This window comes from Myotis daubentonii, chromosome 5, assembly GCF_963259705.1.
Source record: "Myotis daubentonii chromosome 5, mMyoDau2.1, whole genome shotgun sequence".
NCBI classification, from domain to species: domain Eukaryota; kingdom Metazoa; phylum Chordata; class Mammalia; order Chiroptera; family Vespertilionidae; genus Myotis; species Myotis daubentonii.
The window spans coordinates 11,026,185-11,037,534 of record NC_081844.1 but is presented as its reverse complement, the minus strand read 5'-3'; the positions used below and the strand labels follow the sequence as shown (position 1 = coordinate 11,037,534).

The following is an 11,350-nucleotide window of genomic DNA, read 5'->3' as shown; positions in this document are numbered from 1 at the left end:
CTGACTAGAGAAACCACTTCCTGGTCTGGCCATGCCAACTCTCTCCTGTTCCTTCTATCATGTGCTTCCTGCTGGTCCCTGCCATGTCTTGCCTTTATGCTTAAGCCTTCCCTGATCTTCCTGCTCATTCATCTACTGATCACTTGTCACATCAGCATGAAGGCTCAACTCCTTCTCCCACACCAGTGTTTGTCACCTCCACTACCCTGGGGATCCCTTAGAGCCAGACACGGGGCAGGGCACCAGGAGGGCCTCAGGAAGAAATATGGCTTAATGAACACGATCAGATTCCGAGACCCCAAAGTGCTCCACATCTCTCAGGGGAGGCCCAAGCTGGGTCACCCAGGAGAGAAATCATGCCCCTTGTCCTCACCATCTTGAGCCACCCTTGTGAAAATATCAGGCTATCAAGGTCCATCTGTGAGCCTGACATCCAAGTTCTCTGTGACCTGTTCCCCCATACTAACCATCTCTTCCAAACCTCACACAGTTGCTCACTCTGAACCAGCAAATGCTCCTTCCTCTTCATGCTGCACCCCTGCTATCCTGCTATAACCTCTACCTTTCTGGGAGGCTTCCAAGGATAGCCTGCTCCTCTCCCTATTGCAGTCCCCTTACTCAGTGTCCCTTGTTTGTGACTGTGTAAATACACTTTATTTTCTATCCCCACCTGGGCGACATGTGGAGTGTGAACAGGCAGTGTGCAAAATGGTGGTGGGCAGTGTGAGAGGCACATGGAAGAGCCCCGCGATGCCCACCCTGGTCCCCAGGCTTTGTAACACTGAGAAGTGGGCAAGTGGGAAGGGGTGGGGGGCTGAGCATGAATCCCCATTCCAGGAGGCGCTGAGGAGGCCGCTGCAGGCTCCAGGAGCCCCAAGAGTCAAAAGGCCCTGACAGGGAAGGGGTCCGGGGGAGCATTGTTGGACTTTGGCACCATTCGTGGCTCTGACTGCAGAGACCACAGGGCCACCACGAGGAAGGGGGCATGGGGATGCCACTCCTCTGGGCAGCCTCCTCTCCTGGGGCTTGGCCCTGGCGAAAGGGTGGGGCTGGGGAACCCAGGGAAGGAAGGGAAGTGGAGGCTGGGGGCCCCTGGAGAGGAGGCTAGTCTGGGTGGCGGAGCCCTTCCATCACTGGTCAAGATGGGGTGATGAGGTGCTTCACAGAGGAAGATGTAGGGGCACTGGGGACCTGGGTCTCATGACATCCTTGCAGCTGCTCTGGCCCCCCTGCTCCCAAGAAGCAGGGACAGGCACTGCCCTGGCCTGGTTCCTGCTGGCTGTGCACACCCCAGGTGACCCTGTACACAGTAAGGGGGACTTTGGTTTCTGCTTGGGCCATGAGGCCTGCATCAGGCAGGAAAGCCCAGCTTGGCCATCTGTCCCTGGAAGCCAGGGATCCCCAGGAACATTGTGAGGTGTTGACATCCAGCCCAGAGTGGCCCCTTCTTCCTCAGGCCTCCTCCAGCTCGTTGGCCCTTCCCAGCAGGGCTACCCTCCTGTTACCCAGGCCTGGTGGGAGGAGGGAGCTTTCTGTTACCAGTCCTGGGACCTCTGTGTCCTCTCGTGCCCTTTCTGTTAAGAGGGGCAGATTTCCAGGCAACTGGGCCTAGAGGGGTACTGACCAAGATGGTTAAACAGTGCTGGGGAGGGTGGGTATGACAGGTACCCTGAGGATCCTCAGGCTCCAGCTCTACCCTCTGCATCCTGCTGTGTCCCTTGGAGTGGGTTTGGAGTTTAAGTGTGGCCCTGGAGGCCCTCTTCCACCCCCAGCTCTAGGCTCAAGGGCAGGGCCTCAGTTGTCCAGGCCCTGACTATAGGGTGTGGCCAGCTCCTCCGCATCGCTGTCTGAGCTGCCTTCACTGTCCTTGGCTGGCCGCTCCAGACTGCGGAGGAAGCGAGCGTCTTGGGGGGACAGCGGGTAGAGTGTATCCTGCAGTGCTGCGCCCACGCCCATGCCCAGCAGCTCCTCATCGGACGATGGCAGTGAGTCCTCATCCAGGTGCCGGGCCAGATGTAGCCCGTCAAAGGCCAGTGGGTCCTCGAAGGATGGTGGGCCTTTCAGTAGTCGCACCTGGGGCAGGACGGCAACTGGATGTGTGGACCCACCTGTCCCTGGGCACCCTCCTCTCCCGCACCCCAGGCAGACACTGACTTCTGGCTGGACACCAAATGAGGACACGCAGGGCTCTCAGGTCCCTCCGGCTCACCTCGGCCTTCAGCTCCTCTATCTGGTCCTTGAGCTCCCGGATGTACTGCGAAGAGTCTGAGTGGTTCAGCTGGCCCTGGATGCGGCCCTCCTCCCTCTGTGGGTGAGCCAGGTTACAGGGGGTCAGACAGCATCCACGCCTGGAGCACGCTTCACCCCACCCCACCCCCTCACCTGGATCTCCAGCTCTGCAATGCGTTGCCGCATTTCAGCCACCGCAGCCATGCTGTCCGCCTCTCGCAGGCGCACCGCCATCACCTCCTCCTTGCTCTGAGGGCAGTGGGAAGAAGGCTGGTCAAGAGCGAGGCAGGCAGGGGTTGGGGTGGGAAGGCGGGATCCGGGAAGGGGGCACCTTGCACTCGGCCTCTGCCTGCTTGCGGCGGCTTTCACTCAGCTGTGTCTGCAGCCCCTTGTTCTGCGCAGCCAAATACTGCAGCTTCTCTTGCAGCGCCGCGCGTTCTGCCTCTACGCGGTTCAGAAGGTTGCGGTGGATGTGGTCCTGGAGGAGGGAGGACATGCGGGCGGGGGTCATGGCCTACCCAAGGAAGCAGCCGTGAACACCAAGACCCTGAGAGGGCGGCTGCGGCCCACCTGCGTCTCGAGTTCCACCACGCGCTGCCGCAGCTCTCGGCCCTCGGCCAGAGCCTGGGCCTCGCGCAGACGGACGCTCATCAGTTCGTCCTGCAGCTCGCCCAGGACCAGCTTCCGTGGGGACTCCTTCCAGCGGCCCCCGCGGGACAGATGGGCCTGCCAAGAGAGGCCGGTGGTCAGCCAGGGGCTCTTAAGCATGGAGGGTGGCCGGCCTCCTGGTTGTACCGCAGTTTCCTGTCCATTGGGAGGGCCTCACCTGCCAGGTGTCCGAGAGCTCCTGCAGCTGCAGCTTCAGCTCCCTTGCAGAGGCCACCGCCTGGCCCTCCCGCACCTTGAGTGCCTTTAGCTCCTCCTGTAGCTGGGCCACATTGTTCTCATCAGGCAGTGAACTGTTCCTCTGAGGGGGACAGGAGTGGTCAGAGCCTAGGGCAGCTGGTAGCCATGCATCCCCTTCCTGTAGGCCAAGATGCCTTCCCTTATTTCTTGTGGGCTCTGCTTGGGGTAGCCCAGCTGGGAGAGGCCCATGGGAACAGATCCACCTCTGTGGCCCCAGCTGTAGATTCTCACCTATAAAATGGCTGCCAGAGCCCTGGCCGGTGTGGCTCCTTTGGTTGGAGCATCATCCCGTACACCAAAAGGTGGTGGGTTCGATTCCCGGTCAGGGCACATACCCAGGTTGCAGATCCAACCCCAGTTGGGGTACATGCAACAGATTGATCTTTCTTTTTTAAAAGTGTTACGGATGTTCCCCCTTTTTTCCTCATTGACTCCCTCCACCCTGCACCCCTCATAGATTTTTCTCTTATGGCAATGTTTGTCTCTCTCTCTCCCCACCTTCCTCTCTCTAAAATCAATAAAAATAAAATGGCTATAAAAACAGTACCTGTTCTCTCACAGGACTGGCTTAGGGCAACACCATAAATCTTACTGCTGAGGACACCAGGCAGGCTGGGTTTGGGACCAGTGCCTTCCCACCTGGGAATCTGCGATCCACTCCTATGGGGCCAGAGCCAGGACCTGCCCCAGCAGAAGCTGAGAAGACTGGACTTTGGCACCTTGTACCCACTCCTTCCCAGGTAGCCCCTCTTCCTGGGAACCCACTTAGGGTCAGCCTAGGCCCTGTCTTGGCTTCCCAAGGGTCAGGGATGAGAGATTTGTGTCCTGGCCTTTGGGAACAAAATCCAGTTTGCCACCCTGGGACCTCACTGACCCTTATTTGGGTCAGAATCAGGGGAGAGAGCCAGGATCTACTGGGTACGCATTTCCCTCCAATGTGGAGGGAAGCCCAGCTCTTGGGTAGCTGATGGGGATTGAGGGCTGTGGCAGAGACACCTGGGAGGCACCAGAGTAGTGCAGGCTCCAGGTGGGTGGGCGGCTTCTGCCAGAGTGACTATGTCCTGCTGCCTGCCCTCTTTTGGCAGCTTTGTAGAAGCTGAGTCAATAGTCAGTGTGAAAGCAGCTGGGGATTGACCCAGGAGGCCTGGGGTCCCCTTTAGGGCTGCAGGCAGTAGAGGGTGGACCCTAATTTCCCCCTTGGTGAAGTCTCCATGGAGGTTCAGGTGGGGTGAGCAGCTCTGCTGGACCTGGGATTTCCCTTCCCTTCCTTCCCTCCTGGAACCTAGAGCCTGGCGGGGTGGGGGTGGGGTGGGCGGGGGGGGGGGGGGCAGCGGGGGCAGGGTGGAGAGACACACAGGTAGGACAGACTGTCCAGGAAGCCCATGAAAGCCAGTACACTGCTTTCTCTACCTGGTGCATGATGGTGGGTGTGCCCTGATATGTGTGTGTGTGTGTGTGTGTGTGTGTGTGTGTGTGTGTGTGTGTGTGTCTTTAGGACTTGGGAAGGTCCTAGGGGTGAGCGGTCCACTTCCTATCTGCCCAGACCCTCCCGTAGAGACCATGGGGGAAGCAATCTTGGGTTCCCTGAGACTGCTGAAGCAGGAGGATCTGATCCCAGGACACTCCCCCATGGTTCCCCTGGCAGCCCCTTTTCCTTGTTCAGGACTGATTATGTACCTCCTTAAGGGCATGCATCACCCCACCTTCCCTCCCCCAGAGTCTCCCAAACACCGGATTGCCCAGCTGCACCTTCTCCATGTCTAGAACCTTGTCCTGCATCTCCCGTAGGGCCCCTAGTGTCTCCATCTCCCGCAGCCTTGACTGTTCCAGCTCAGTCTCCAGGTGGGCCACAAAGTCCTCGGTGAGGCGAGGGTTACCCTGGGGACAGATGGAGAGCTGCATCAGTTCCCAGGCTGCAGCTGGAGGGTGGGCAGCCTTCCTGCCAGCTGGCTGTGAGCTCAGGACTTGCCTCCTACTCTCCAGAGCCCCAGGGCTGGGAGGGGGCTCAGCTCAGGCTGTGGGTAAAGTGAGGAATCAGGAGAAAAACTGGATCCTCTTCCTGTGCCTTCTGCCTTCATGGGAGGAGAGTGGAACCCCATCATGGGGACCCTGGTGACCAGGCCTAGTGTCCTTCCTGAGAAAGTCACACAGAGGGAGCCCACTGAAGGGGACCTTCCATGGTCTCAGGATACTCCCAGAGGGGTGCTAATGGCTGGTTCCCAGGATTGCTGGGGTGGGTGTGGAGAGGGTGGGGCTCAGGGCTATGGCACTCTGGGCCCTCTTTCTTCACCTCTCTCCTCTCTCTTCCCCCATATCTAAACAGGAAAGGATGGGAAAAGAGTTTGCTGGGTCCCCATTTCACTGCCCTGGTGGCCTGGCAGGGCATTCTCTGGAAGGTGGCCCCTGTCCTCTACTACCACCTCCCCCCCCTCCACTGGCCTCCTGTCCAGCTACCCAGGCCTGCTTGCTGCCCTCGACCACTTTGGGCCTCTGACATCCAAGGGTGCCAGTGGCCCTCCCTTGGCCCAGGTGGGCTTTAGGCCTCATACCAAGCTCCAGCCCTGCCAGGCTGACCCTCTGCTCACACCCAAGGAGATTGTGCTCAAGGGCCAGTGTCTATGGCACTACCTGCCTCACCCATTTCTGCATCCCCTAAAGGACAGAGTTCAGGAGTGGCAGGTGTCTCTTTAGCCTGAAAGAGGGCACATGCCAGTGGTGGGATGAGTCCAGCCCCAGTTTCCCCATTGGCCCAGCTGCTTCAGAGCAAGTTGGGGGCCACAGCAGTGGCAGGTGAGGGGTGGGAGGTGGACACAGGTGAGAAATGGCGAAGCTCCTTGTCCCTGTCTCCAGGGACAAAGAATCAACTTAAATTCCTGAACTAAAGCCTGAGCCAAGGTCTCCAGGCCTGGGTGAGAGGTCCTCCCAGGGAACTACCCTTCCTTCTCTCCATCCATTGTTTCTTGACACCTGAGGTTTCTCCAAATCAGGGAGCCCACTTCATTGCCAGGCTTTGTTGGGATCAGGTCTGGATTGTAGTGTAGGGACCCATCTTTCTCTGTCTGTCCAGGGCATGTGTGCACATGTGCATTCTGAACTTGGGGGCTGCAGCCGTTGGCAGGTCAATAGATAAGGAAGAAGCCTGCTGGGTAAATCTGAAGGAAGGTTCTGCAGATCTTTTCACAGTGCTCTAGCTTGTGAGTCCTTCCCACCACTGAGTTCAAGACTCCATAACAGACTTGCACTGCCCACTCATGCCAACCCTGCCAGTTCAGCGTAGTGGGCATAGACCAGACTCTCCTCCGAGAGGGCAAAGTCCTGGGTACTGGAGAAGGGAGCCCCCTCCCTTGTCCCTCATCCTAGCTCCTACCCTTCATGGTTGACCCCTGGGGAAGTCCAATATCTCCGAAGACCTTGGGGAGACACCAAGGAATCACAGGCCCATCAGTCAAGGTTGAATGCCTATGCCAGGAAGAGGGCCCTGCCAAGCACCCCCGAGGGTGGTGGAACATGGAAACCGTATTCTCCCTCGGGTCAGGGGTTGATTGTTGAGGGTGGGGCTGGGGGAGAGTATGCACTGAGCTCTGGGTGCTCTCCCCACCCAAGCGGGGGGTTGGAGTGTGGCCTCACCACGGTGGCCTGCTGGTACCTGCTGCTCCTGCAGCTGCCGGATGGTGCTCTGCGCTTTCTGCAGGTCTTCTGCTGCTGAGCTGCACTGCTGCCGCACCACCGCCAGCTCCCGCTTGATGACATAATTTTCCTCAGCCTCCTGCGCCCGTGTCACCTGTCCCTGAGCCGATGGAGGATAGGGCATGACCCTCTGCTCACACGCCAGGCCCTGCCTCAGGCCCACCTTACAGGGAGTCCCAAGGAGGGCAGAGGAGTAGTGGGAGAGGGGTGAGGCCTCCTTCACTCAGAGTCTGGGATGGGGCGCCCACGGGACCTTGGAACAAGGGTGAGGGGTAGGCAGGTACAGGACACCAGGAGGAGCCTGGAGGACACTGGTTCTCAACCCCGGGGTCCAAGCTCTGTGGCGCTTAAATGAAGATGGAGCCACAGGCTGGGGCTGCTGACAGCTTTGTCCCCTCCTGACTTCTGGCTGTTGACCTCTGTCCCAGGGGAGGAGAAGCAAGTCCTTACCCAGGGTGATGGTACACCAGAGCTCAGGCTCTGCTGGTGAGGGTGGGGCAGCTGAGGCCTGGCTCCCCAGGGCAGGGTTGGGAGGTGGAGTATGCCTCTCCCCTGGCCTTCCTCAGTTCTGATCTACCCCACCCAGCCTCATCCCCTCACCCCATCCAATGTGGGCCCCCCTCATTCCATGCTTGGAGCCACCAGGTGGCAGGCGGAAGCTTCCAGATAAAGCCATTCAAGATAAGGCAGCAGCAGAAGCAGGTGAATGAGAGGAGATGGCAGGCCTTGCAGGTGGAAGCAGAGAGTGTGAAAGGCCGGAAGGGATGGTGTGTATGTGTGGGTGGGGGAGGCTCAGCAGTGCACACACTAAGGCCTGCTGTTGATGCACCCTCAGGCTCCCTGAGCCCTCCTAGGCCCCCACCTGTATCTCCTGGAGGGAGGAAACTTTGTGTCCCTGTGTGTGTACACACACTCACAGACACAGAGACATACCCTCAGTTGCCACGTTTGCACACGCACAGCCACCTCCTCTAGATGGAACCTCTGTTTTCCTGAGAAGCAGTCCCCAGCCACCCCCATGCATAGTGCCAGGCCTGTCCCCCTCACCCATGGCAGCAACCAGGGAGGAGGCAGTATTGGCTGTCATGTGTAGAGACTAGGATGGAAACGGAGAGTCAGAAGAAAAGCTACAGTACCTGGATTAACCTATCAGCCAGAGCAGCGCTCTCCTACCCGGCGAGGGAGTTCCCAGCAACAGGGGGAGGAGGCAGAGCAGAAGGTGCGGGGACAGGAGAGGGGGAGAGACAGACAAGAACCACTTGTCACTAACGCAATGAACTATGTCTAGAAGCAGGGGAGACAGGAGTGAAACCTGAGAACCAGAAAACCAGCATGACAGGACCTGGAGGAAGACCAAAGCCAGAGCCAGTTCCTTCCAGGAGAGGGGTCTGTGTGTGAGCTGAGTGGGAAGTCAGCTGGGCTCACGACTGGGGCCAACTAAGGCCAACTGGGAAAACTCAGCAACTTTGATTTGGAGGCTGAACAAGAATGGAGGCTTTGGGGCAAGGGCAATAAAATCCTGTGGACAACCTGTGGTCCATGCAGGGTCAAGTGAAAATGAGGGTAGAGCAGAAAGAGGGGCCTCCAACTCTACTTTCATTTTTAAAAACAAGATTGGGGCCACGGTCAAGGTTGTGGCACCCCATCATGGATCCAGTGGCAAGACCACCCCCTATTCCTTTACTCCCATCTCCTGCCTTTTGAGGGCAAGGCTTTCAAATTATAGGGTGGGGTGTCTTGTGGCCCAGTTCCAGGCACCTCAGTCAAAGTAGCAGTTCTACCTCCTCCTCTCCACCCAGACAGCCCTGGAGGGCACCTGACACAAAGGGGTTGGGGTGATTGCACTTAACTAGGTTATCACTCAACCTCCAGCTCCAAGCTAATTTTCCCCATGGTCAGATTATATGGCAGCTCAAATATCAGTGGGGTTCATGGTAAGACCTAGGGCAGGAGGCTTGCTGGCCCTCTGGCTGTTGAGTCCTGCTTGGAGCCTGGAGAGTTCAGTGTCTGACAGGCAGGTGGCATACCCCTCACCTTCTCCAGAGTCTCAATCCGCTGTTTCAGAAGTCGGTTCTCTGTTCGAAGCCTCTATGTGGGGAGAGGGGAGAGCATATCAGATCCTGCCTTCCACTTCTATACAGAGGTCTATCCCTCAAGGGGCCAGGCCAACTCCTAGAAGGACAGAGCTAGAGGCTTACATTTTGGGTCAGTGATCCCAAAAAACAGGGCCAATTCCCATTCAGAACGGCCCATTAAATTTTTTAAAAAATATATTTTTACTGATTCAGAAAGGGAGAGGGAGAGAGAGATAGAAACATCAGTGATGAGAGAGAATCACTGATCGGCTGTCTCCTGCACGCTCCCGCAATGGGGACTGAGTCCACAACCTGGGCATGTGCCCTGACTGGGAATCGAACTGTGACCTCCTGGTTCATAGGTCGATGCTCAACCACTGAGCCATGCCAGTTGGGCCGGTTTTTTGTTTTTTTTAAATAAGCCTTAGTTCAGTAAAAATAATGCGAGCACTTTTGTGGATACACAATGTGTGTGAGCTGGGTGGTCTGTACCCATGCCCTCCTTGGGAATCTGCTAGTACTCCATGCTCGGGCCTGTCCACTTCCCACAGGGCAAAGGCTTCTGCATTTTGGGGGAAGCTGCTATCAGACAGGCCCCATCCTTCACTACTTTGCCTCCAGCCTCAGAGTTCAATTTTCAGTTGACAAACTCCTCTCAGAATTTGGGTCCAGGGTAGGAGGTCTTGCTGAACACGCATACTTCCTTCGGCTCGGCAACCACATCTTTGTGACCCGCTGACAGCCAGCCAGCTGTGCCCAACAATCGTTACTTCCCCCAAGCCAGGGGCAGGCCATCTCCTTTGCTTTTGTCTTCCATCCTGTGCTCATGGATTCTGGTTAGATATTTGTGGTTTTAGGTTTTCCTATGAAGCAACTGCTCGGAGAGATGGCAGACTTGATTGATGACCTTTGATTTATATCATGGATAGGGAAACTGAGCTGGAATGAGTCAGTGTTTTGCCTGAGCCTCCCAAGCTGTTTCAGAGGGCAGGTCTCTGTCCCTCAAAGTGATCTGGAACCCAGAGTCTTGACCCATGACCTTTGGATTTCTTTGGCATAAACACAGCCATCCTTGGAGGAGCTGAATGTGCCCTGCAGACAACTCACCTCTCTCCTGCTTACTCCAAAGGGAAAGTGTGTGTGTGTGTGTGTGTGTGTGTGTGTGTGTGTGTGTGTGAGAGAGAGAGAGAGAGAGAGAGAGAGAGAGAGAGAGAGAGAGAAAGAGAAAGCGCAAAAACTTGGGGGGCTATGTACTAGCAAGGGCGTAACATTTTTTTTTCTGTATTTTTGATGCTTGGACATCCTGAGACCTTGCTAATCCTGGAGAGACTGCCCCTCCCAGGATTTAGCTAATTCCTACAGATAGTAAACAACCTGCTTGACAAGGCAAACCAGCCAATCCACACACAGTGTGCCCCCTTCCCACCCCTCCACACACACACCTTTCTTATCTAATTCTCACATATAAGCCAATATTTCCCTTCTGAAATTGTCACAGGACAGCTAGGGACCACTCCTATAGCCCCTGAAATTATTCAAACTAGTCAATCCTAAACTTGCTCAAACGTGCCCACCCTGCTTTGCCCATTCCTTTGCTTGAAAACCACAATAAAGGCTCTGGCCCCTATTTCCCCCCTTGATCTCTCTGCCTCCTGACCAACTCTGATGCTTCCCCATATGGCCTTTCATGGCCTGGTGTGCCCAGCCTCTTTGAAACTGTAATAAACTCTTCTTTCAAAGGCAGTTAAAACAAATCTCAGGTATATTTTAAAACAGGCTAAAGGTGAAAGAGCAAAAGACAGGGCTAAGGGAGAAGGCACCTGCCTGAATCCTTTAAGACCTCCTCTCATGGGAAATTTCCAAGCTGAACATGTGGTCCAATGGTCTGCTGTATACCTACCTAATGCTGAGCCCTCATAGTCACCAGATGGGAGCAGGCCTTGTCTGTGTATGAGTAAGACACCACACACACACACACACACACACACACACACACACACAGCTTGGACTAGTGCATCAGTCAGGGTGCCACTTCTGAGAAACAGAGATGCTAAAAAATTCAAGACACAAAACTATTTCTGGCAATCCTACAACCAGGGACAGAACAATGATGCGCTCTTTCCCACTCAGGAATGGGTGGCAGGACTGGATTCTAATCTAGGTTTTGCCTTTGCCTTTCTAGAGGACGTGGTGATGAGGGGATGATGATGATAGTGGTGGTGGTGGTGATAATAATAAATTGAACAGCAGAGTAAGTATCTTTTCCATTTTGCAGAAGGGGACACTGAAAGGATCAGAGAGGTGAATTCATTTTCCCGGGTCACACAGCTGGTCGGTGGTAGAGCTGGCATTTGAACCCTGGTCTGCGGGACTCCAGTCTCAGCCACTGTGGTAGTCTGCCAGTCTATAGACAGAGGACAGAGCCAGGCTGTGTTGCGGTTTGTGTTTATGTC

At 56.1% G+C, this 11,350-nt stretch overlaps 1 protein-coding gene across 10 annotated transcripts in view; it reads right to left on the bottom strand.

The window, feature by feature from the left end:
• Nucleotides 1–628: 628 nt before the first annotated feature.
• The window catches only part of EVI5L (ecotropic viral integration site 5 like), a 33,144-nt gene continuing 22,422 nt past the window's right edge, over nt 629–11,350 (bottom strand). For 5 of the 10 annotated variants that reach the window (XM_059695851.1, XM_059695857.1, XM_059695861.1 and 2 more), the window contains 10 exons: nt 8,857–8,910; nt 7,959–7,991; nt 6,782–6,922; nt 4,885–5,013; nt 3,056–3,253; nt 2,800–2,955; nt 2,561–2,707; nt 2,383–2,478; nt 2,210–2,305; nt 629–2,073 (listed from right to left, as the gene is read on the bottom strand). In XM_059695851.1, the coding sequence (XP_059551834.1) occupies nt 1,795–2,073; nt 2,210–2,305; nt 2,383–2,478; nt 2,561–2,707; nt 2,800–2,955; nt 3,056–3,253; nt 4,885–5,013; nt 6,782–6,922; nt 7,959–7,991; nt 8,857–8,910 (1,329 nt within the window). In that variant the 3' untranslated portion in view covers nt 629–1,794. The remainder of the gene's footprint in view (nt 2,074–2,209; nt 2,306–2,382; nt 2,479–2,560; nt 2,708–2,799; nt 2,956–3,055; nt 3,254–4,884; nt 5,014–6,781; nt 6,923–7,958; nt 7,992–8,856; nt 8,911–11,350) is intronic. The other 5 variants (XM_059695853.1, XM_059695860.1, XM_059695852.1 and 2 more) reach the window with 5 other exon arrangements.